Source organism: Vanellus vanellus, assembly GCF_965231255.1.
Source record: "Vanellus vanellus genome assembly, chromosome: 12".
NCBI lineage: Eukaryota > Metazoa > Chordata > Aves > Charadriiformes > Charadriidae > Vanellus > Vanellus vanellus.
Window position 1 is genome coordinate 1,282,364 of NC_138917.1, and position 26,861 is coordinate 1,309,224.

The 26,861-nt window shown below is 40.3% G+C and overlaps 1 protein-coding gene across 3 annotated transcripts in view; it reads right to left on the minus strand.

The window, feature by feature from the left end:
• The window catches only part of GARRE1 (granule associated Rac and RHOG effector 1), a 33,242-nt gene extending 12,893 nt beyond the window's left edge, over window positions 1-20,349 (minus strand). Inside the window, exons 1-7 of one of the 3 annotated variants that reach the window (XM_082489312.1) lie at window positions 19,710-20,349; window positions 8,998-9,204; window positions 6,679-6,819; window positions 6,308-6,403; window positions 6,004-6,165; window positions 4,859-5,017; window positions 204-301 (exon numbers count right to left, since the gene is read on the minus strand). In XM_082489312.1, the coding sequence (XP_082345438.1) occupies window positions 204-301; window positions 4,859-5,017; window positions 6,004-6,165; window positions 6,308-6,403; window positions 6,679-6,819; window positions 8,998-9,204; window positions 19,710-20,204 (1,358 nt within the window). In that variant the 5' untranslated portion in view covers window positions 20,205-20,349. Of the gene's footprint in view, window positions 1-203; window positions 302-4,858; window positions 5,018-6,003; window positions 6,166-6,307; window positions 6,404-6,678; window positions 6,820-8,997; window positions 9,205-18,622; window positions 18,787-18,874; window positions 19,028-19,709 lie in introns of those variants that run through there. The other 2 variants (XM_082489314.1, XM_082489313.1) reach the window with 2 other exon arrangements.
• Window positions 20,350-26,861: the final 6,512 nt, after the last annotated feature.

A 26,861-nucleotide genomic window follows, 5' to 3' on the forward strand; every position in this document is an offset into this window, starting at 1 on the left:
GGCAGCACTAGTACAAAGACAGCTGAAGTACAACTGTCAGTCTGTCAGGAACGGTGGCAGTCAAACAGTTCCAGATGAAGGAACTTAGGGAAGATACACCGTAACTGCGTAGTATTCTCTCTTCCATTTGTATTGCAATATTCTTCCCTATATACTTCAGTCATAGCTATCAGTATAATCTGCAATACAGTATTTTTATTTACCAAGTTGATGGAACTTGCACCACAATTCTGGATCCTTCTAAACTTATCTGAGGAGCATAGGCTTCTTTATTTTCAATCTGTGCCGTGTCCACAACCACCTAGCAGATAAAATGAAAATAAAAGGGAAATGATTTTAAGAATTAGTTCTAGTTATTTTATCACCTCTGTAGTTAAGATGCAAGAGTCTCACCTCCCTGCCATGCTACAAGCACCAAAAATAACCAGATAAAACCAAATTAACTCACAAAATCACTATAAGTTGACTTCTATTTTAATATCTAAAAAAGAGAAAGACTATAAAATGATTAATTCACTACAGTAACCTATATTTCAAGGACTTAATTATTCTCAATTCCGTAGTTAGTTATGCATCGCTACGTAGTTACCAACTCTTTGCCTAACAGCTGGGAGTTATCACGGGCTTCGTATCACAGCCCGTACGTTTGAGAGGTTTGGCACTACTACTACTTTAATAGCTCCCAAAAACCTATTTATAAAAATATTTTAAATAATTTAACTGCAGAGCATGATACGGTGTAGTCAAGCCTGAAACTCTTCACATAGCTCACAATTCTTAACACCTCCCTCCTCCTTTTAAGCTTATAAAATCCTACACCAGGATTTCTCTATTCCACCTAATGGAACTGTGCTATTATTACTTCCCTTTTATATAAAAGGGAAGAAAAGTGACTGTTCAATTTGTTGAATTCTGAGCCTTCTGTAAGACATCATGAAGATATATGGAAGATGAAAGTCTTCAAAATTAACCTTCTGTCATGAACCTTTCTTTTTATGGAACTGAGAAGGAATGGATTCGCTTCAGCTTCATTTAAACTTTAATACCACTGATAGTAAGTTCCATATTTGGTTTGTGCTTTCTGTTGTTGTCCAGTCTGCATGGGTTGGCCTTTTTGATCATTTCCATAATTTCCTATTTTGGTCATGCTGAACCAGCAGCTTTTTGGCAGCAGTCAGCAGTTCTTGCTTCAGTGACTAGCAGATTAGCTGTGCCATTTATCCCTGAAATGGCAAAAGTCCTCCGGTATAAATAAGCCTCAGGGGATATTACTGGCTCTTTTGCAATCATCCTACACGGGTTCTACTTCTAACTGGTTGTCTACTGCTGGTTATGAAGAAATTTGAAATATGAATAATGCCGAGAGTCTCCTCACTCTTGCTCTGACCATCCAATGACACTTGAAAACAACTATTTTCCACCTTTTAGACCCTTTAGTGTAAGGCCTTAGTTTTCTTCCAGCTGACTCCAAGCATTTGCCTGAGTTTATTCAAACTTGTAAAACGTGTCTAAGTGCAGTGACAAAACGCCATGCTATTACGCACTTGTGAAAATGCCTCTCACTTAATAATAGGGCAACTCCATTACTTTTTTCCTTGTATTTGTACCATTTTAATTTTATGTAATTTGGTGACCTGTGAATCAGCTACATTGCTATTATAATTAGGATAAGGAGAGATGAACTTAGGAGTGATTTTTCTCAACTCCCAAGAAAAATACTGTCTGCAGCTCAGACCTCTAAGTCAGAACGACAATTCTGATGTGTGCAGAGCCACATCTGCTCCCAGTAGTGGTGCATGGTAGTGCCCGTGGTCTGGGCTTTCTTGGGGGTGACATTCCCCCCCCCCCCCCCCCCCATCTTTGTTTCCTCCCTTTATTTCTCAACATTTGGTCAGCGTTACAACATCTGGGATTACTAGGAGATTTAGTGCTGCTGCAACACGTTGGTTTTTGCTACAGAAAGATCTACTAGCACAAGAAAGGATGGCTGGAGACTCAGGTAAACCTCTTCACGGCTCCGCACGAGGCTGATTCAAAGTTTTATTTCCACTTATCTTCTGAATTCAACTATTTTAATACATGTTGCTTTTATTCAAACATGGACATTTATTCAGCTGACCCAAATCTGAAAATACAATTCTTAATATACATGCTAAGGTAAAAACTGAAAAACTGCACTTTTAAAAATTATTTCTTATGTTAAAAACCTGAAGCCTAAAATACCAATGCCAACTACGTCACATCTCATTACGCTTTCCACTCTTAATGAGTTCCTTCTGAAAAAGCACACGGCAAGACAAGCTAAAGATAGTGAGACTCTCAAGTGATGTTCCTTTTTAAATTTGGCATTTAAATGACAAATTTACACACAATTCTGAACTATGCAGCCAGCTTAGTTTCTGAAAGCAGTGAACCAAAGACTGTAATAATGTCCCATGATTCACTTATCCAAGTTCTACACAAAATAAACTTAAAATAAACACATTCTCCCTCCCTGCCTGGTGGGTGCTTAGAGCATGGCTTCCTGTGCATCAGACATCTATTGTTCTTGTTTTACAGGTGTTTCCTCTCTCATCTCCACCCAAAGAATACTTTAGAGAAGCAAATTACAATTTCTCATCATTGCATGAGGCTACATACAAGCATAATTGAATCTTGTAAAAAATTATGGCACATAGTTTACAAAGAAAAACCTCAACCCTCACACCCTTCCAAATTGTAACAAATCAAAGTGCAAATGAATGAAGAGAGGCTTGCAGGTATTTTGTCATGTGTATAGCTCATTACTGTGTCTTTGAAGATAGAAACCTGCTACTTTCAGAACCTGGGGTTCATGCAAAGATCTTTGGAGACATTCATGATTCAACGCAAATAATAGTCCTTCCATCAGCACTAGCGTTTGGGAGAATGTGTAAGTAAGTTTCATGCTGACAACTCTCAAAATGTTATGATAAACCTGAAGAATTATCAGCGCTTTAATTACCAGCAGGTCTAACTAGTTATGTCTAGACTGGGGGACACCAGGAGATTTCCAGACTCCCAAGTCCAAATGTGCCTCGGGCCACTCCCCAGATCCCATCAGGGCAGGACTTGGGTGTGCACAACACTGAACCCCCCTGAAAGGGAACAGCGGGAGGTGCAGCATCCTCCGAGGCATTCCTCATCGAGACACTCAGGAGCCAAGAATTCCTCCTGAGTTACGGCACACTCCCATCGCGCTGCTGAGAAACAGTTTCTTTCTTGGCCTCATTTCCTGTACCTCGCTGCTGACTCCCTGAATCCAACCATGAACTATGGCAGGTGAAGACACAATCCCACTTAATTGTATCCTTTTTTTCCAGTTGTTCTTGTCTTTATTAATACTTAATAGACATTTTCCTCGAAAACCTCTAAGTAGAAATTTGATCAATCCTACTATTCCACAGTTGCTTTCTCTCCTTGCAAAGATACCACCATCTTATGCCTCCCTGTAAAACTTCCTTACACAAAGTGGCTAATGCACGACCGTCTCCTGTCCTTAAATCCCAGTATCTAGAGGGAAGTAAGGACTGATGGCAGGTGCACTGCTGTTGTGATATTGGTGGTCTGTCCCTTTGATTTTAGGTCTTCTTTACACAAAAAGTCAGTTGAATTCCAGTATGATTTGAAGCTACTTCTCTAACAGATATTTAATATTAAGGGAGTACCTAATATCTAGTATCAAAGGAACGCTGAAGTAGAAATATCTGACAAATTTGCTATTTACAATTTATCGTTCACCATTATTGAAGAACCTATTAATGGTACCAAAGAAACACATGGTTTAATGAATCATAGAATCATAGGGTTGGAAGGGACCTCTGGAGATCATCTAGTCCAACCCAGGTCAAAGTCACTTAATCAGCTGTGTGATTTGTTTGAAAAAATGTGATATTTACAAAGTAAGTGGCAATATGGATCCCTTCATCTGAAATTAGTTCCAAAGTCCTGATGGCCTGCCATCACCTTGAACAAAGAACCGGCATGTGAATCAACAAGAAGCATTTAGCTCATTGTATGTTAAAGATGAGTCGGAGAACACTTGAGAGAATCTACCAGAGGCTACAGTGTACCTTTGTGCTTGCATTTCCTTCCTATCGTGTTGCATTCTTGCCCCCATTTTATTTGTCCAGTCAAACAAAAATTCGTGGTAGTCCAAAAAATACATGTTGTGAATGAACACTTTTATTAAGTGAAGAGATTGCAGTAATTAGTTATGGGAGCACAAATGCATTTTCTTATCAGAGTATGTTCCAAGCATCTCTTTTTAATGGCTGTTTAGATAATGTAAAATCCAGGGGGTTTGTTTCTAAAGACCACATATATCTACAGCAAGGTACTGAATTGCTCTGTCCTCTGTTGCAGATGTCAGGCAGACATCTGTACTTGGTGCAGAGGACTTCCCAGTCTATGTTGGGCAGGAAACCCAGCTTCCATTCAAAGTTGAGAGGAAATGAAAAAACGGCAGTTTTCAAAGCTAATCTGAGAGAAGTGGGGGAAAGAAGTGTTTCTTTTTAACACGGTCATCTATAGATTTGAAAAAAATGTTTCTATTTCACTATGAATTAGGAGTTTTGTTTCTTGCGTACTCTCTAATAATGGAGACTACGAAGTCCACAGTGTAGTCCTCTGTTCCTACCAACTACAGATACCATCTACAAACTTGCACTCTATGAGGACACATTCTGCTCATAAATCAAGTTAGCTGAAATGTTAAAAATGGAGAAACCCAAAAGTAAGACACTGGAAAATAATTTCCAAACTCTTTAAAATATCTTGTTTCTCTTCAGGATGTTTAAGTAGCCCTTTTTTTTTGCTAAGCCTATTGGTAGTCACTTACCAGTCCAGCTTGGCCAAATAACAATTGCACAGCAGTTTTGCAGGCTCCTCGCCAAGTGGAAGGGCAAACCTGATTCAGGACTTCAGTAACAGGAGAGTCATCCCGTGGTGTAAGTCCATTATGGCACCCCGCTTCCTTAATCAACTGCAGCATTGTGTGCTGAAAAAGGCATTAAGACTTTGTCATACTAAACATGTGATTTGTAAATGCTAACACCAATGCTTCCGTATGTATTTATCATTATTCTACACGTTTTTCAAACAACTATAATGTCTGTTACCTCTGAACAGTCTTGTATAACTAGAAGAGCTCAACTGCAGAACAGAAATACGGAAGACCTTCTCTGCTATCTGGAACACAATACTCCTCCAAAATCATAAAGAATATTTTTGCTTATATTCTCACGAAACAGTTTAATCAAAACTATTAAAAGCACTGCAAAGACAACAGAAAAGCAGCATTTTGAGCTGTGGATTGTTTCAACTCTTTCAGGAGCAAGGAACTGGGCATATCTTAAAAAAAAGTGAAAATGCTGATTAAAATTGCCCAAATTACTTCTGAATGGACATCTTTTCCATGCCTTTATACTGAAAATACAATTAAACTTCTCTACAATTTAAAATTACTTCTAAAAAAAAAAAAAAAAACAACAATCGATTGAAGTTTGTAAGAAGACACTAAAAGGAGCACTGTTATGAAATATTTTTTCAAGTACCTCCCTTAGCACTAGGATGGTCTGGGCCGGACGTATTTTGGCCCCTAAGAAGATAAAAAGCTCTGAAGTGCATCACCTGGTTGGGGCATCTGTAAGGGTTCACTCTCCTCTGCACCTGATACCTAACCCACCTATTTTCAGAAAATTCATAAAAGCTTAAAGCTTTATCACCTCCTAGACATCTATGCTTCTCTCAGACTGGACAGAATTTGCCCAGGTGGTTAAAATGTTATCAGAAGCAAGTATGGACCTACAATGTTATCAACATCTTGTTTCCACAGGAAGTCAGGCTAAAAATACACACTTTTAAATACAGCTTTGGCACTGAACTTCTACTGCAGTTGTTCCCTGAATTTTAAGGAGTTCTACTCTTTTTTTTTTTTTTTTTCCCCTCCCCCTGCCCTCCTGTGGTTAGATTTAGTGTTATTACCGTTTTCAGCTTCAGGTTTTCTGCTGCAGACTCATTAAAGGATATTCCTTTCAGAAAATGCGATCCTATCTGGACAGGTACAGTGGGCAGTTCACACTGAATTGGCTGAGGTGGAGTCTGTCTCCTTCCTGTTTGCTGGGCTTCAGCTTCACTGCAACAGCCCTGAAACATAAAACAACAGATCAATTAGATGAAATGAAGACATTAGAAAACCTAGTATGAGTCTATTTTTTTATTTTTTTTTTAAATAGTTATTTTCAAGGTGTGGAGGGATGAAAGAGAGAGCAGGTTTAGCAGAGCCTACCTGAAGACTCGCTTCAATAGCTTTTGGGTTCAAGTGGAAGCCAGCCTTCATTGCATATTCACAATGGCCTAAACTCTCCAAAGCCACCTTGTAAGCCTGACACGAAACAAAAAGTTGAGATAGAACAGGCGTATCAGCATGTGAACAGGCACACAGTCTGGAAACATACATAAGAATTGTTGCACGTATTTGCCCTACTCGGTTCTACGGCATACACGCATTTATCGTAAGATTCCAATACTGTCATTCTCAAATACCTTGTGGCTGCTTGTGGTATGTGTTTCTACAGTAATATACTCCTTCCCTGCTTCGCTCCTTGGCCCACTGACTGTACTACCCGCACATGAAAGCAGCAGACTTTAAAAACTCACCTGCAAAGCACTGTCAATTTTCATGTTTAGCTCTTTGAGCTGATGTTCAGGGATTGCCACACTCTGTGAGCAGAAAAGTTGCTGAACTTCAATTCCTGCCAAACATCCATCACAGCCTCTTTCTCGCAGTCGAGATGTGGCCTGTAATGTAAAATAAAAATCCAGGGTAAAGAGGTTCAATATTAAACCAGGTCAAGCTTAATTAAATTTTAAAAAGAGGAAAAAAAAAAACCCACACCACAGAGTTTGAAACATTATAAAGGAGATGAGAAGCAGCACCTGGTGGAAAGGATCTGGAGGAGATTATTTATTATAGCTTATTAAACCTCTGCTGCTACTTTGAACATACAAGTCTGACGTAATTTCTATGGCATATAGGTGTTGGCTAGCAACTTAACTCAACATTGTTTGCTGTTACTATTTCAGCTCCCTCTCCGGACTAAGGATCCTGTTACACCAGCCACATGACGACTGTGGTTATCAGAGGGACTTACAACTTCAACAGAAAGGGTATTACTTGCCACAGAAACAGAAGATACCTTTACTCATGTGTACAAACACTCCTGTGTACAGAAGAAGATATATTTTATAAAATTAAGGGTGATTACTGTGCAATTTGAGAAGAACCACACAAGACTCAGACCAGGTTAGCATAGCAGGAGAATAGCTTTATGTAATATGATTTTGAAAAATAAGAAATACGAAAAGCCAAATATCTAGTTTTCACTGTAAAATATTACACTACTTATCAGGGTAAAACAAATAGAAGCCTACTCTCAACTGCAGTTAAGGCCTCAGCTACAATTTATTTTTCAGTCTCGGAGGAAGCCTTGCTCTAAAGCAGGATGTCCAAACAAGGGGTGTTTGGTAGCCAACAGACAGACACATTGCACACCTCATCGACACATACAAAATTACAGTGTTTTCCAAGTGAAAATCTGAAAAAGGAATAGTTTTGAGCTACTGACAAGTTATCATCTTAAAACTTTATTCTGAAAAAGCAGTGTATTCTCCTGCCAAAGAGGCTGATCTTGTATGGAAATAATGGATAGAATAACTTGTATTGTTATTCTGGAACTAGGGAGAATCTGTATTTTTCTCTTCTCCTCCCCATGTATGTTTATTAAAGGATTAGATTAGTGCAATACTTGTACTAAACTTTATTTCGAAATACAGGATTTATTAACAGAAATAGCTGAAGTGGGTTGTTAAGGAGGTAAAAAAAGAAATTTAAGGTCCCCCATTCTACAAACTTAAGCTTAATTTTAAACAAACTTGACAGCCATTGCAGGGCAGTTCTAGAAACTGTAACACAGAGTTAAGGAACTAAGTATATTAAACATAAAAATAACTACTTTTATGCAAAAGGAGTAAAGCTATACCAGGATTAGACCTGTTACGATTATCTGTAATACACCTAACTGATTCCCAAATCCCTATTTTATCCCGTGAAATAAGCTTACGCTGCAGTAAAAATTACAGGCAATTCCTCTGCATGCATAGTTTTAAAGGAAACCTGTTTGCTTTCATACACCTTGCAGATGTTAGTTGATAAATGGAAACCTTGACAAGATTTCCAGTCAAGATGATTAACATGCCTGTGTGGGCTGCCAAATTTGACTTCAAAAGCAGATGCTCCGAGTTATGTGAATTTAAGGGAACCGGGCACTTGGTGTCTGAATCCATTTTGGTCTACGAGTCTCAGGACTTTTTCGGCAGAAAAAGCGAGCATTCCACAGAGGGCAAGTATTTGTGAAAATCCAAGTCCAGAGACTGGTACATTTAAGTAATACAATTAACATTCCACCAGTTGATGGATCAAGCAACATCAAGCTTAATAGCATGATGGCAAAAGTGTTAACAGTTACCGTAAAGATTTTTAAGTATAAAATAGAATTCATGCTCAAAATTAAAGAGAAATAGATATTATCTAAATTATATTTCATCACGATTTTGCTTTGTTTTCGCAAAGACTTGTTGCATGAGTTTTTTCCAAACGCCCTCTGTCTGCTAAACCACATTTGAATGTTGTTAATTCATTACTAATAACAAAAAGCTGTTTCCACTGTTTGTGCACGTACGTACAATCATATCACCAAGTAAACTTTACGGAGAACAAAGATAGTACAATCACCATATAGGTGAAACAAGTTTTAGCATCTGAAATTAAATGCACCGTGCTCCCCGCCTTCAAATGTAGCATGTCTTTAAAATCAGAGATTTTCTTCCTCTAGTAGGGCATCCAGCCAGAATTTAGGTTTCACTAAATATAACTGGCATTTCACTAAATATAGTGTCACTACTGTAAGACTGACGTACCTCTGCTGCTCCTCTCCATGATCTTACTGCATCTTCTAGCTCATTTGTGGGGCTTAAATTTGAGGCTCCAGCCCCACTAACATTCTTTCTTTCCTGTGCCACAGCTTCAGCAAAGCAAGAGTGCGCCACTGGCTGGACCTTCTGCAACGCTTGCGACAGGAACTGGAAGTGGACCTGCATCACTGTCAAGAAACATCGCCCAAGTACCTGCAGGAGAAGAAACAAACCACTTTCAAGCAAATAGAAGATTTCACAGAAGTCTCCCTTCTTCCTTTTTGTTCAGTGTTTGGGGTAAGGAATTAAGTTAAACTCAGATCTTTTTTATTAAAATAACACTTCAGATATGTAACCATTTACTTAAAATTAGGTAAACAGTGAGTGAGCATTGGTTTCTATGAATTAAGGGGAGATCAGACTGATCCCATGTCATTTTTACTTCTGCACTCAAGCTACGGTTATTTGAAGAATGAAAAGCTTGTTAAGTTACTTAGCGGTATTGAGCACATGAAACAATACAAAAACGGGAGTAGCATATTATCACAAGGACAAAGTCAACAGCAAACTCCACTTGCACAAAGAGCTAGCTGAATTTATGCTAAAAAAACCCAAACCAAGAAAAAACTTAATCCTTGTAAAACATTATCATAAAAATCAGAAAAGTTTAATCCAGCAGTTTATCTTCCAAGCAGAGCAATAACCGGTAACAAGCATGAAAAACATTTAGCCACATAATACAGTGGCAACACAGTGCCATTTTCCGAATACAATAGTGACTGCAGAATGCACGCACAAAGTTGCAGCCCTGTCACTTGCATTGTCTGACAGGAACTGCTAACGCTGGCACAAATCTGCTCTTCAGAGTATTTCACTGAACTGGGTCACGTAATACTCCCGAGAAGAGGCAGGGATGCGAAGGGCTGCCCGTCCCTCCCAGTGCTGGGCTGAGGGCAGGAAGGGTGTCCGCCTCGGCCAGCCGGAGCTGGGCTCCCCCGCCTGCACCTCTGTCCCCTGCACCTCTCCATACCCCCTTCATCTCCCTCTCTCGTACCAACGCTAAAGAGAATTATGACCAAAGACAGACACATGCCCCAGTTACTACAAAGCAAAACAAAACAGGTCACACAAACGGCGTATTTAGGTGTGGAAGAACAGACGGGAGTGCAGCCACCCAGAAGGAGAGCCTGGAGAGCAAGGTGGCGGGAATAGGAGGGCTCCGGCCACCTCCAGGGCCACGCTCCCCATAGCGGACGAGAGCTTACAACACAGCCTAACTTGAAGGCAGCAGAGAAGCAAGTATTTTCCAAATTACTGTAGAAAGTATTTAAAAGCTATTCAAAGTGTTTTGTTTCTTCTACGGAGTTTGTCACAGAGAGTGGTTTAAAATCTATGTTTGACTTTGATTTATTAAAAAAGACTCAACTTGAATTCCATTTTAGGAATAATTCATAAAATACACAGATAATGTACAAAGCCGCCGTGCCTTGGCGCAAATAAATCATCTGGCTTATTTTCAGCTACATTCTTCTGGAATAAAAATATTCAGACACAATGATCTTGCTGGCAAGGCTCCGCAGTCACACGAACAGTTATACGCATTAACTATCTACTTCAGAAGAACCAGTGGTGGCAATGCTTTTTTCCACTGCATCCGGACTCCTTTTGACATTCCATTCTGCTTCAATCACTTCCCTTCTTTGTACAAGGCATAAAATTAAACATTTTTGGTACTTTGACTGACCTCTGAAAGTGGAGTTGCCTTATTAAAAAGGCAGTCAGCAAATGATAAAGTGAATAAAACTCCAACTTTCTGGCTATAAGATTAGAAAGAGTTCTAAGAAAAGTGCAGGAAAAGACAACTGGCTATCTGAATATTTCTGTGTACGAAGAATGCAGTTCTCAGGGGTAGAAGAAACTAGAACTCATTAGGAATTACAAGCCGATTAAGTTTCAAAGAATATTTAAGGTACAGAGGTTGAAGTTTCCCCTGCCCGGGAATAATGCTCAAAATAAACAAATGATTTCGTTTTTAAGTGGCAGCACACAACATTCCTAGTATCATTTACAATGTTAAACAGCAAAGATAAATAGTAACATCTGCTTTACTGAACTTCTATTTTGTTTGAAAAATAATCTATTTGTGTCTTCCTCAGAAACGGGTAAGGATGCTTTTAACTGCTTAAATAAAATTCAAGTGGTGGAGGATTTCTGCACTGTTAAACACTCACTGTAGAGGCCAAACTCGCTTTGCTTTAAAGTTCACTTCTTGAAGATTTTCTTCCAAAGACCTGAATCTGTCTTAACTGTGGGAAAGAAGAACGACTGCCACCAGTGTAACAAATACAGCCAGGGTTGGCCAGCAGTGACCGAAGTGGGTAAAGCAATATACTACATCTCTTGCTGCGAAATCTGCAGAACAACATTAGCATATGGATGCATTTTTTTTCCACAGACACACCACCACCTCTTTTTCAAGTTTATTTTTCCCTACTTTCCACATATGGAAGTGTGCGAGTCTCCTGCTTTAGACCGTACTAAGAACAAACTAAACCTAGAGACTACATAGTAATCAAAGATGAACTGGAATCATCAGGGGTGTCAACTAGGAAGTTTTTCTTGATCCATTTCTTAGAATAATTTCTACTGCATATACAATGAGGTCTTCAGCTTGCAAACCATTTGTCCCAAGAAACACAGCTCTAGCACCTTGACCTTCCTGACCCGTTACCAGGTATGACAGCTACCTATCTCGGCAGCTGAATAACCTTACCTACAGGAAACCGTATTCCTGTTTAGGCAGTTGGAAGCAATGGGACTGTTTGGTGAGATCTCACTTCAGACTTCCTTGTTTCTGAAACACGTGATGAGTTTAATCAAACTGGTTACATACAAAAGGAGCGTCAGGTGGACACGGAGTGTTAGGTCACTCTGTCCTGTATTACCCTCCTCGGGGGGGGGGGGGGGGGGGGGGCACACAGTCAGCTTTGGAATATTTTGCTGGACAAAGTGCACAGGTAAAATTGCCAGATTTCATTGCTAAACAGTGATGCTATGCAAATCCCCTGGCAAGCAGATCTTATACAACAGATTCTTCCAAACAGAACACTACCACTAATAAAGTTAGCAAATAACCAGTGTCAGCCTTCCAAACTTGATACAAAAACACTGACATGCAGTTCCAAGAACCATTTTATGTAATAGTACTTCTTTTCCTTTTTCCCTTTTTTTTTTTTTTTATTTTTTGGCTATTTCCCTAAACAAACAAAACCCTCAAAACACCAAAACACCACAACATGCTTATTCAGTGGTTTCCTACTACCCTCATTTCGCTTAACAGAGTTCTTAATGGCTTTGGTAACAGTAAGCCCTGCGCACAACCTGTCTACCCACTGAAGAGACCAGATGAAAGTAGCAATATAATGAAGTTAACAATGCAATATGACTCAAACTGGTGTAGCAGATTATGAGATAACCCCCATTCCCACATATTACTGAAAGTGGGCAGAATATTATTCATTTTTACTATGTAGCAATGCCCTGCAGTTCGGAAGAATGATCTCATGACCAAAACACCTCCAAGGGAAGACACAATCCTGCTTATTCAAAGAGTTACCTACATGACAAACTAGATTCCAGCAGAAGCTGCACCCTTATATCCACAGTGTCAGGAGACAGTGGCAACCTAACAGACTCAATCCTACTAAGAGTCAACCTGAAAGCCCAGCAGTGATAATCTGATACTGACAGCTACTAAAATGCTAACCATAAATTAGCAAAAAAAGCATTTAAGTGTTAGGCTTTTTAAAAATAAAAAGCAGCAATTGAAATGTAATACAAAATATTTCCAATGCCAGCAGACCTGAGAGCAGACCATGAGATAACAGACCAAGACAAGCGTACAGCGTCATTCCAGCAAGCCACAGCATTTTCTACTGATTTGAAGCAGCTTTTTGCTACTAACAGTTCCTCAACTCAGAAAAGTCTGAATTCAACCCCTGCAAATCACAGGAAGGATAATAATTTTAAAAAATACTTAGATTAGGCTTTACAATGTTCGCTAAGGAAAGCCTACATTTTATATTTACTCAGACATTTTTGTCCCACAAGCTTCTTGTTCAAAAATCTTCAGTTATTTTGTACACATAAAAGCCAAAAACTATCTCCATTTAATACAAAACAGAGTGTCCAAGCAAATATCCTGTGCCCAGTCATGCTTCCCTTTTGTTTAGGAACACAACATGTACATCTCTGTCACTACTACCACTGTCAAGGCAACACGCAAGCTCCATGAAACTAAACCCAGATTTAGTCTTTGTATTTTGCAGTACTGAGGCTGCTGCAAAGCCTCACAAAAGATGAGGAAATACACAAACTTTTTTCCAGTTTTAACCCATCCACCCACCCACCCCGGATTTCCTTTAACACATTTGTTAACAGAAGTACAGTTTTACTGCATTCTTCCAGCTAACAAAACTTTAACACAGATCTGGAAAACTTAACATAAAACATACTCTTGTTCCCCCTGATTTTCAAGCTGTTCCTCACCCATACAGGCACAAAACACCTGAGAATTCAAAGTTTTTTGAAAGGGGATAAAGAAAGGCAGAAAATAAACCCCAACATTTGCATTTCTGAAATTAAGAAACCTTGGGAAACTCCATCTGTCACTAACACTTTGATCAAGAGAAGTCACCTTCTTATGCATCCTGGCAGACAGCTCTGAACCAAGCAAGCTCTGTTCTGCTAAAACAACAATAAATAAATTAAAAACTTCACCCACTGCTGCTACAGTCCAGGCTGCACAACCGTTTTTAGTCCAAATCCAAGTCAGTGCATGTTCTTCAGAACTTGAAGTTTCTTGAAATTGCCTTCCCTGAGCACACTAGACTAGATAAAAGCATGTGGCACCTCAGAAAAGCTGTAGCTGTCTCCTAAATTTCTGAAGCCAAACCTGCTCTGCTTATATTTCTCATTCTTCCTCAAAACATACAGCCTTTGTTGAGGGAGGCTTAGGAAAAGTATGCTTTCCTCCGCTGGGCTCAGGCATAGAAATACCCTCATTCTCACGTCTCTCACATGAATTTGGGGTTCTGTCCTCCCACCCCACCATGAATTACAGCTCACCCCCCGCTGCTTCCGTAGTACCAGACTCCATTCCTCAAATAAGAGGCTCTGGAGCACCTCTTCATGGAATATTGCTGAGCTGCCACTCAGACATCCGACCATCTATCTCAATTCTTTCTGAGTTGTAAATTCTTTCAGTCATCTACTCAGAGAAGCTGCAAAAGCAACTTCAGATTTTACTGTATTTCCCAAGGAAAAAAATTGCACTGCCTCTCACACTCTTTTCCCCTCATTTCCCCTGGTCAGTGAACTCCGATGAAGTCAGGCAAGCTTTTTGTATTTTTCTGCTTCCACTGGGAGTTTTTTAATCTTGCTGGTAGTTTTATGAAATGTTAACTTTGCTATAGATTGGGGGCGGGGGGGAACAAATCACACTTTTTTAATTTAAAATTTCAGCATAAATAGCTCAGTCTTCAAATCATAGAAAAGCAGTGTAGGAGAGGCTCTCAAAAGGTCATCCTACTGTCCCACGCAAGGAGCAATTTCACCTGGGTCAGTTCTGCTAGATGCAGGTTTAACCTGTCCTGTAAGCTCCTCGTGACGGAGGCTCCCTGCCCTTTGTAGCAATTCACGTCAGTGCTTCACTAACATTACAAAATATTTCCACATCTAATATGAATCTTTCTTTCTGAAATTTAAGTTCATTACTCCTTGCTCCACCTTACGTGGACATGAAGAACAGAACACTGCCACATCTTCTGGCTGCTTCTTACATACCTGAACAATTCTGATTTTCCTTCTTCGTCTTCTGCAGAGTCACTCTTTTCAATCTGTCCTCTGAAGTCCTATTTCCTGGATGTCTGGTAACTCATGCTACTCTTCTCTGGTGTCTCTCCAGGTGCTCACTATTTCTCTAAGTGCAACAGCAGTGGTGCATGGGTGCACTCTTGTGTTTCAGGCCATAGTAACCAAAGTGAGGAGAGTTGAATGCTTATTGAATGGTTCTTGCAGGTTATAGTTTTGTTAAATACATGACAACTGCCTCTTTGCACCACGGCAACACCATTGATTTATTATTTGCAACCGCACAACACTGACTGCTACCCAAGATACAGCCACCATAAGCCCTAGAACTGATCGTCACACCTGCTGCCCAGTGGGCTCCGCCTGGGAGGCTGAAAATTTCTATTTAAATATCATAACAGTTTTCCTCTCTGAATTCCATCCCAACTGGAAAACTAATTTGTTCAATTCAAGATCATTCTTAATTCAGCAGGTGTTCCAACATACTTATATCAGGTACTTTCAAGTCACCCATAAACTTAAATATATTCTCTATACTGACCTCTGCCAAGGTCCATTTCGACAATGAGCAACTGACAACTGCTTCCAGGGCACAGTCATCCGAATAGCTTGCCCATATACTTAAGTCAGACACCATGCTCCCTGGCTGACTTATAAAACAACCATGGGAGTCAGTGTCAAATCCTTAAGTTTTGCTGGTTCTTAAGCAAAACCAGAACACAATGCGTGTCTCATCATACAGAAGTACCCAGAAATATTGCATATTGACTTTTTTAAACCTACATGCAAGATGCAGTTTTAATTAAGAAAAGGTGTAAGAAAAGTAGGGTGACAAGTGGTCGATTTCCACACTATATGCCTAAAAAGAGAACCGAGCAATCAAGCTGTTTTGCCTAAATTCTCTTTACATTTGTTCCTACCGTACAGAGCTGCCTGGTAAAGAGAGCACTGCAGGTGGACACAGAGCTGAGGAACAAGGGTTAGGTCTATACAGGTAAAGCAGGGACCAAGGCAAGATTCTTTACCTTTGCTTTAAGCCGGTAAGACATGAAGCCAACAACTGCAAACAATGCTTTGCTTTTGCTCGGGAACTCCACTCAGCACTGAGGAAGTACTCTCCCACACAGCGTGGGGGCAGGGTACAAATTAGCACCTACAATTGCTTGATTAGGTTATAGAAGCAGTATACGGATAGTTGTCAACATTTTGCAAGACAGAGTTTCCAAGTCGACAAAAGAAGCCTAAAGGATAGGTAGTCCTTCATAGGTTTCTGCTTTTTTTAATTAAAAAACATTTTTCAGCACAGGTATTGTCAAGATCTTTAATTACAAAAACTCACACTGATTTGTAAATTAAAAAAAGGTATTTTTTCCATAGCCTTAGCTAAGCATAGTGGTATTATTGGATTATATTCAAAATTACCAATCTACAAAAAACATTTGTAACAAATATATAGCCAATCTTACTTCATTTTATACTAAGTATACAACACTGAAAACTGTCAGCCATATGTGTCCCTTGGGAGACAGTTTTGAAGAGCAAAGGTGCCCAGGAAGGCTGGGCATACTTCAAGCAGGTGCTCTTAGAAGCACATGAGAAGACCATCCCCGTGTCTCAAAAAAACGAGCAGACGGGGAAGAAGACCAGCCTGGCTAAACAGAGAGCTTTGGCTGGACCTCAGGAAAAAAAGGAAAGTTTACATTCTCTGGAAAAGGGGGTTGGCAACTTATGAGGACTATCAAGATATAACAAAGCTATGTAGGGGGAAAATGAGAAGGGCCAAAGCTCAATCAGAACTCAGCTTGGCCACTGCAGTTGAAGACAATAAGAAGAGATTCTTTCAGTATATCAGTAGAAAAAGGAAGACTAGGGAAAATGTAGGCCCACTGGTGAATGAAACAGGTGCCCTAGTGGTGGAAGACACAGAGAAGGCAGAGTTACTGAATGCCTTCTTTTCATTGGTCTTCACTGCTAAAGCTGTCCCTCACAAATCCCATACTCTGGAGGCAAGGGGGAAGGTCTGGACAGAGGAAGGTTTTGCTTCAGTTGAGGAGGAGCAGGTCAGAGACCACTTGGCCAAGCTGGACATTCATAAGTCCATGGGCCCTGCTGGGATGCACCTGCGAGTGCTGAGAGAGCTGGCAGATGTTATTGCTAGACCACTCTCCATCGTCTTTGAAAGGTCATGGAGAACAGGAGAGGTGCCTGAGGACTGGAGGAAGGCGGACATCACTCCAATCTTCAAAAAAGGCAAGAAGGAGGACCCAGGGAACTACAGACCAGTTAGTCTCACCTCTGTCCCTGAGAAGGTAATGGAGCTACTCATTCTGGATGTCATCTCCAAACACGTTGAGGAACAGGAAGTTATTGGAAGTGGTCAACATGGATTTACCAAGGGTAAATCATGCTTGACCAATCTGATAGCTTTCTATGATGTTATAACTGGTTGGCTGGATGAGGGGAGAGTCGTAGATGTCATCTACCTTGACTTTAGCAAGGCTTTTGACACTGTCTCCCATAACATCCTCATTAGGAAGCTGAGGAAGTATGGGCTAGATGAGGTGACAGTGAGGTGGATTGAGAGTTGGCTGCGGGACAGAACTCGGAGGGTTGTGATCAGCAGCACAGAGTCTAGTTGGAGGCCTGTAACCAGTGGTGTCCCCCAGGGGTCAAAACCTGGTCCAATTTTGTTTAATATATTCATTAATGACCTGGATGAGGGGACAGAGTGTATCCTCAGCAAGTTCGCTGATGATACCAAACTGGGTGGGGCAGCTGACACCCCAGAGGGCTGTGCTGCCATCCAGCGTGACCCGGACAGGCTGGAGAGCTGGGCAGAGAAGAACCTCATGAGGTTCAACAAAAGCAAGTGCAAGGTCCTGCACCTGGGGAGGAAGAATGCAAAGCACCAGTATAGGTTAGGGGCGGACCTGCTGGGAAGTAGTTCTGAGGAGAAGGATCTGGGGGTCCTAGTGGACAGTAAATTATCCATGAGCCAGCAATGTGCCCTTGTTGCCAAAAAGGCCAGTGGAATCCTGGGCTGCATAGGGAAGAGTGTGGCCAGTAGGTCGAGGGAGGTCATTCTCCCCCTCCACTCTGCACTGGTGAGGCCACAACTAGAATACTGTGTCCAGTTCCGGGCTCCCCAGTTCAAGAGGGACAGGGAACTGCTGGAGCAAGTCCAGCGAAGAGCAACTAAGATGATTAAGGGCTTGGAGCATCTCCCTCATGAGGAAAGGCTGAGAGCGCTGGGACTCTTTAGCCTGGAGAAGAGAAGGCTGAGGGGAGACCTTATTATGGCGTACAAGTATCTAAAGGGTGGGTTGAAGGAGGATGGAGCCAGGCTCTTTTCAGTGGTTCCCAGTGACAGGACGAGGGGTAATGGGCACAAGTTAGAACACGGGAAGTTCCGTTCAAACACACGGAAAAACTTCTTTACAGTGCGGTTGACAGAGCACTGGCACAGGCTGCCCAGGGAGGTGGTGAAGTCCCCTTCCCTGGAGATTTTCAAGCCCCGCCTGGATGCAGTCCTGAGTAATGTGCTCTGGGCAATCCTGCTTTGGCAGGGGAGTGGGACTAGATGATCTCTAGAGGTCCCTTCCAACTCTGAAATTCCGTGATTCCATGATATTTCTCACTACAGTTACATACTACAAATAGCATTCTGCTTAACTCCTTCACCCATGAACTGTGCAGTTACAGAAAGCACATAATGCTTGATAAGCATGTGTGTGTGTAACACTCATCCGTACAAACTTACCTGACATCTAAATCAAAAAGAAGAGAACTCAAAATTAAGTTTTCCACTCTGGATGGAATCCTGTAGGGAGAAACTTTGCAAAGACTGCTGTAAAGTAAAGAAATATGTCAAAACACAAAGAACTACTTAAAACACCAGGGATGCATATGTGACTAGCACTTAACAGCGCCTGTTACTTAAGTACAGCATTTAGTGCAGGAGGATACCCCGCCATACCCAGCCAGGCACGGTGAGAGCTGGCCATCCTCTCACCTTCAAAACCGCTGAACTCGGACTGTTGGGCGCTCGTCCCAGGGTGGGGAAATTCTAGCAAAGTCATGACAAATTCTTACAGCAGAAGTCTCTCATGCTCGCATGGTATTTTCCTTTTAAGCACAACAGCTCACAAAGACAAAAGTGTTTTGAAGAGTGATAAAAGGTTATTTTACACAAATTTCAGTCAGAAGTTGACTAATATGCAGGTTTACACAAACACTGATGACAACAGGCCACTCCCAAGTGTTCAGTTTTCCCCTCAGAACAGATAATACTAATGAAAGTATAGGTTAATTTAGACTATGATGGCTTAATATAAATAGAAAGGCTAGCTAACTTAAAACTGAAAATTGTTTAAAACTTTTATTTAGTTGGTTTGGAAGGGCAGAGTGTTCTTTTTTTTCTTTTGCATTATTATTATTTTTAAACTAAGTGTGGTTTCCCCAAAGAAGAGCGAGCTTGTTGGATTGCTGGTTGTAAGTTTAAATCATATAAAACATGACCATGTAGAATTATATAGGTAGTACAATTTAATTATAACTCACCTTCCTTATTTCATGAAGTCTTTAAATAGGGTAAGAAGTTCTTACACAGAAATACCCACTAAAAACCAAATTCAACATAGCTGGAAGTCAAGCATTGCAAATGACGTAACACTTTCAGGAAGAAAACATAAGAATAGAAGAGTTTCTCTTTTTACTGGCGTTGTTGCCCACAAATACAAAGCAAGGCAGAGAGAACTTTTGGTGCAGAAGTGATTTTGAAAAGAATTCCAAATAACAAAGAACGACACAAATTCCCATGCAAAACAGTAAACCCCAAGGTAACCTACCTCAATGTCTTGTAGGCTGAACTCTTTTTGATCTTTAAAGTTTGCAGCTCCTGCACTCAGTTCCATCAGCATTTTTGCTATTTCTGGTTTTATTGCTGCTGTGAGTCGACTCGCTGCTTCCATGACATGTTCCTGCACGTCTTTCAGTTGCATAGCTGCCTTAGAATAGTGCGAGTTCCTAAATACACTGCTGAAAAGGTCTGTAAGGAAAGTGCTCGTACGGCAAAACACGTTGAGAGCATCCAGGTATTTGGAGATTCCCTGCTGGATGTCTGCGATCGGAGTCGTGTGGGACACAGGGTGGTTGCAGCTGCCCGCAGCAGCTGAGGAGACCAAAGGGGATGCTGGGGTCGTCGACGCCAGCGGTGCGCTCAGGGTCCTGCCTAGCTCAGGCATTTGATACTGCTGGTGTTGCTGCACTTTTTGCTTGGACCCGCCAAGCAAAAAGCGCCGCTTATAGTCCATTTTGCTTTCTTGTGCACTACAGCAATACATAAGTGAGTGCTTGTCCAAAGATATCTCAAATTAACAATCACTTGTCAAATTCCTTCCTCAAATATATAGTTTTGTACAGTAACAGTGGAGGACTGTGTACATAGGTTTCACAAAAGGCATTTCAAAAAGGCAAGCGTCTGTATAATCTGTATCAGCAGTGAGAAAGGCAGCAGATTTGCTGACTTTGTATTTCAGTGTTCAGTGCAGCCCTGCTGCAGTTATAAACTGTACTCAGAAAGCAAGCTGAAGTATCTTAATAATGCTCTGTCTCTTGTTTGGTATTCCACTCTGCACACAGAAAAGCAACGCCAGAGCAGAGAAGTTATCGCCTACAACGTCTTCATGAGCATATTATTGTCACTTGCTGTTAAGTCTACAAAAGTTATTTTTGCCAATGCAAATAATAGTTTTAGAAGCAATACCTTAATACAATTTTCCCATCAGTAATATCAGGAAAAGTGGAGCAAACCACCGATCAACAGCGATTATAAAAGCAGTGCAGAGGCTCCTTCCTTGAAAAAGCAAATCCTTATGTCAGCAGATCAAATATCTTCAAATGTCTTGACAGATCCAGTCTGCCAAATTAGTTTACTTGTAGTGTCTCTTCTTAATACTGGAGGGAAAAAAAAAAAAATCTGGACTCTGTTTATAGAAGACTTTGCAAGTATAAGCTATTAAAAATTAGAGTGTTTATTATTGCAAGCCTTCTTCCCCCTTCCTCCCTTCCTTGTTTGTTGAGGTAGTTGTTTCCGTTGTAACATTAAGAAGTGGTGCTTCCAAACTGCATTTGCCCTCAATTGTAGACTCAGAATGAAAATGCACAAATGTACTTGTAAGGCCTCTAGGTCATTTCCTGTGAAGGGAAAAAAAAAAAAAAAAATTGAAGTGTTATGGAACAATGAGAAGGTTTAAGATTTTAAACTCCCGCAGTGTCCAGGTATACTTCTCTGGGCATACATTGTCAACAATACACAAGATCAAAAGGCAGGGAGAACTGCACGGGCAGTTTAAAAGGCAGTTACAAGTTGGTGTCATTCTGTCACTAAACTCAACACTGCTGAATATTTTCTTACTAATTCTCCCATCCTAGACTGTCAAACTTAACTATAGTTGATCCCCAGTGCAACCCTTATACAGTTAAGAACAGTGGAAGGCTATTAATGCAGAGCTCAGGGGGACTTAATTACATTTTCTAACCTCATCTTTTTAAAATAATTTAAGAATGAAGTCAATGACACCTTTTTTCAGGCACCACAATTTATTGCAGAAATCTGAGCTCCTATTCATTTTACTAATTTACTAAATCAACAGATAGAGGCCTTAATTATTTTTTTTTTTTCAGTAGAAGAGCAGACAAATCTGTCTATATCCTAACTGCAATTAGCTGAATAATGTAACACACATCCCATTTCCGGATGACGGACAGCATCCATCATACGCACGGTATTCTATCAGGCAGAATTGCCCAACAGATTGGCCTAAATAACACTCTCACCAGACATGAAAGTAGGGAGCTTTTAGTACTGCCCTGCTCCTACTAGCAAACGGGTGTAGCTGGAGAGCCAAGAGCACTTTCTTGAAGCCATCTGTAGGAAGGTGAACAGAGCCTGAGAAGGGGTCAGTTGGCAGCAGATGTTCAAGGCCCAGGCTGGAGGAACTGCAGCTTCTGGAAAAGGGCATGAAGATTTTTAAGCCCTTACCCTTGGCCAAACACAGCTCTTAACTGGACAGGGCTTAGCATCTCATGATCACGTTTACAGGCTGGAGTCATACATCCCTACAACGGTCACAGTTATCCTAGGAGTTCATTTACCTATCTTTATATACACATTTTATATAAACACACACACATGTATATACTTATATATGCATGTGTGACAAGACTTTTTTAAATGCACTATGAATTTATAGCTTGTTAATTAATCCCACCTCAATCACCTTCCTTTCTTCCATGCCAGAGTCAGCACTGCACTGACCTAGTTACCTCTTACCCCACCAGCTCAGTAAGGGTGGGAAACCCCACGCTAGTGTCCTGAACAGGGAACTTCCTACAGGGTTCTTCGCTTAGAGAAATACATTCTATTTCTTGAGACTGCAAAATACACTGATTATAGACTTTCTTCTAATAACGTCCTGACATTGTTAATGTAGAGAAATACAGTTTGTTCAATCAGTTTAGCTAGGACTAGCTATTTGTCATACTTCAGGCTGCTGTCTCCCTTTCCTACACATCCACGTAATTTGATCAAATAAGGACGTTCTTTTCCTTACTGCAGCAGTCATGGCATGCAAGGCCAATATCAAACAGTAATTCAGAATAGGGTTTTTTACCTGAGCACTTAAAAGAATAATCCAGATATATTAGGATGGTGCCCTTTAATTCAAGAAAAAAAAAGTTCCTTTAGCTATTATATTTGAGATATGAAACCTGCATTAATACTGTCAAAGTGGCTGGGGAATAAAGATTTTACCTTCAGCCAAAACTTCTTATTTCCACCTGTCTGAACAAACAAGATATCCATTCATTCACCTGGAGGTTTTTTAACACAAACATGTTTTAACACGAAAAACATATGTGTTTTAACACAAACATATGATACAAAATCCCACAGATAAAGCAGCAGGCAAGACGTAGCAGGACAAAACAACATATAGAGCTGCAGAGTCTCACACCCATTAAAACAACAGAGGCACAAGTTTTTCAGGAAGCCGTTGCTGCAGATGGTTCTGCTTCTGAGATATAGAGCAAATATTCTTTTGTATTCCCACTTTTAAAAACATGATAAACCGATAAAACACAGCAGAAATTCCCATATGCATCGCAGCATCCCTTATTAAGCTACTCTAAGCTGATTACTTTCTTTCCTAACTGTTTTATACTTCTCTCAATATTTACACTGAACGCCTCAAAATGCAATAAACCCATTAAAACCAGAATTTTCTAGGAGGTCTTGACATCATATGCATAGCTGAAAATATTTTTGTCCTTGCTTTACAAGCTATGGTGCTTTACAGTGGAAAGTATGATTAAATTGGTTTTCTTGATTGCATATAAATGTAGATGGAACAAAAGAGTTGGTTAATTTATATGCATTGTATAAGTAAATTGGTGATTATTTTCCCTAAGTAGACATGAATTTCACATGGCAGAGGAACTTAAGCAATGATCATGAAACATCTAAATGTTAATTAGTGCCAAAAGCTAAGAAGAAAGGGTTTTCAAGCTATACTGCCCTGAATTAGACAAGCATATTAGAGATGTGCTACAATGCGGTGGATCTGATTACGCGCTGAGCCTTTCAGGATCAAACTGAGACACTGAACTGATCACTTGAAGCAGTCTGATATTTAGCCAATACATAAAACTGCTACATGCTAAAGAACATAAATGCAATGAATAGAAAAAAAATGGTGCTTTCATATTTTCTACAGCTATAAACAAATATGTATCATATTTGTGTTTTATTTCTAGACAATTTCATAGTCAAACCTGCAGGTACTTATTCAATTCTTCAACTTCAATATTCCCTTGCAGGAAAATCAACACAAAAGCTTAAAGACGACAGCTTGTATCTCCAGCATCTAAAGAGATACTTATTTAATGACAGCGGAAAGCTACAGTTCTCCACACCAGGCATGTGGGTAATGCCACGTCTTACACTTTCTATAACGAGATCCTCAACATGCTACGTACAAAATAAACATTCTTCCTTTTGCATCTTTTCCTGAAAAAGTGAAGCAGAGAATGTTCCCACGCTCTCCTCTCCCTTCCCCAGTGCTACAGTTCCGCCGCTGCTTGTGGTGCGTGGACTAAAAGCAGGGGCTCTATATTGTAACTATAGGAGCTTTATGCAAACCTAACTCTTGCCATATTGGGGGGGGGGGGGGGGATCAAAGTGTTTCATTCTAGTCATATAAGAACAGCACGTTACCAGTTCAAAATATAAACCTTAAGCTTGTACTTCATTTTGCAGATAAAAGAAATATTTACAGAAATCAAGTGCAGAAAGTATCAAAAAAAGTTAGCGTTCCACAAAAAGAAATGTTATTCCTTTATGTAATGAAGGCCAAAACAGTGTTCTTCCTATGCTATTAAACATTATAAATAGAACTAATATATAGTACAAAAACAAGCTTCACACTGAAGACTATCCTGTTGAAAGCTGTAAAACCCTACTGAAAAAGCTCACTACGTTGTTTATATTCTGGCTTTAGGGAGTTAATGCTATAGTTAAGGAACTGCTACTAGTCTGAACTATTTGAACTTCTAAAGAGAATCAGGCAGATATCTGCATGAGTTGCTCCAAAAATGGCCACATTTGCATAGAGGAAGGAGAAACTGCATGAAAATGAGTGCATATGCAAATCAAGTTCACTATTAATTTTTGAATGTAATTTTTGCTTATATACTTCCCAGAAAATCAGAAGTATTTTCTCCAGCTTCACTGACTGCAAGAGACAAATTAACACAGAAGACTTTCAGCCAAATGGAATTTGGCACCTCCCGGTTTCTGCTTTGGGCCGGCAACAAGGGGTCTAATCCCCCACCCCTCCGTTTGGGATCACCCCACCAGAAGAAGAATCAACACAGGACATTGAGCAGCGGAAGCAGTGAGGAAAATGTACAAACGTATCACTAGTTAGTTTAGTTACACAATTACCATGCTGCCAACTTCATTTACCATCTATGTGAATGCTTTACAGGCTGTACTGGTGAAAATTTTTTTGATCAAAAAAATTATTTTTCATGCTTTAAAAAGGGTTCTGAACTCAATTTTAAAATCTGCTTGCAAAGGTGTTCTTTTTTAATTCTGTTGTCCTTTCATTGAATGTGCAATATAACATATGAGTAAGATGATCAAAAACACCCAAGCTAAATTTTATTGAAAGTAACACTTCCAAATATTGTATGTTGGTTTTAATTTTATGAGAGACAGTTCCTAAACCTCAGGATGAACTCAACATCACAAGCACCATTCATGTAAAACAATCAAACATGAAAGCAACTAAAGTCAATTAATGTCCCAAAAAAAGTAACTCCAAAAGAAACAACCCAGAAGAGCCAGATTGCTTACCAGGGAAAAGCCTGAACAAACAAAGCCTACTGCAAGGCCAAAAGGTCAGCAAGCTGCTAGAGTCAAGGGCCTCCTGTCCAGAGCACACCAATTCCCTCCCACATTTAGTTACACAAACCTGGTGCAAATCCAAAAGTTACTCCACTATGAAAGGCATCCTTCTACCTTCGAGTTCTGCTGTCACTAATGTGTACACTGGATCCATCACCTGGCCAGGCCACCCAAAGTCCAAATGTAGATACCTTAAAAAAAAAAAAAAAAAAAAAAAATCCCACATGGTCTCTGACATCTGAACTACAAACTGGGAGCAGAAGGGCAGGGGCAGCCTATACGCTATTTCCTGAAGACCAGTCCCACTGTTCCCACCACAAGCTGGCTCAGAACTCAAAAAGTTACCAGACAAGGCCCAAGCAACAGCAATTTGTGTATCAGCATCTCCTAACACAACTACAAACGTCCTGGCCAAGGAAACCCAGTGGCCTAGAGCAGGGACCCCTGGCTGGGAACAACAGCCAGCTCAGACCCAACACGGAGCCAGCAGAGCATCACAAGACTGGCTCTGCCGCTCTGATCACCCCGAGCACCATGCTGGCAAGGGTGAAGGCAAGGAGAGGACAGCAAGGACAGAAGAGACAACAGCAGGGGATTCTGGACAAGGCAGCACTGACAGGCCCAACTATAAAAAGGATGCAAACCAGTAATCTACAAGCAGACACAGCAGTCAAACAGGAGAAACGGAAAGTTAGTCCCAGGTAGGGGCCCTGTAAAGTGGACTGTACCAGTGTGCTCGGCGCACAGATGAACCACACGGCAAATCTTCATCTGGAGGGAAGAGTCACCGGCTGGGTGCTGTGTAAGGGGTTATTTCTTGCTTCTCCGTTTAGATAGGCTACTAATTGTAGCTGAGAATACGAGTTAACTAAGACACATGGTGAAAACCCTTTCCTCCAAATAAACTTTTCAGGATCCTCATAAATAAACAGGTCAAGAAAAACAGTCAAATAGTTCCAACTACTTTTGGAGGGGGATTTTAAGACACACATCAATATAGCACTCTACAGATTTTTTTAACTGGGAGTTGATTCATTTTATACTATCCCAAACTAAAGACGGATTACTTCTACAGCTGTAGTGTTTAGCATTTACAAAACATATCCATTCAAAAATACTAGAAACTGGAATCCACACACCAGAGATTAAATATAAAGAATATTAGAATTTCAGTAACAAATCTCATAACCTGAGAAATTACATTCTGACTTCAACTACATCTCCAACACTCTCAATTAATACACCACATCTATTAATATTAGAATTGCCATAAGAATGACAATTTGAAAATATAAAGGAGTTTGACAACTGCATAATGTATTCAATCCATCCATAAAAAGAAAATGCATAGAATTAAGTGGGGGGGCTTTTTAAATTTGTTTTAACTTTTAAACTCTGTCTTGGCCATAAAATTTTTCAGAATGACACAAGAGCTGAAACTATGCTTTGAAAATTAAACTTTTCAGTCGACAAGAACAGCCATCTCCAAGTAATGCTGACTGGCAGGAAATACGCATTAATCTCTGCCATC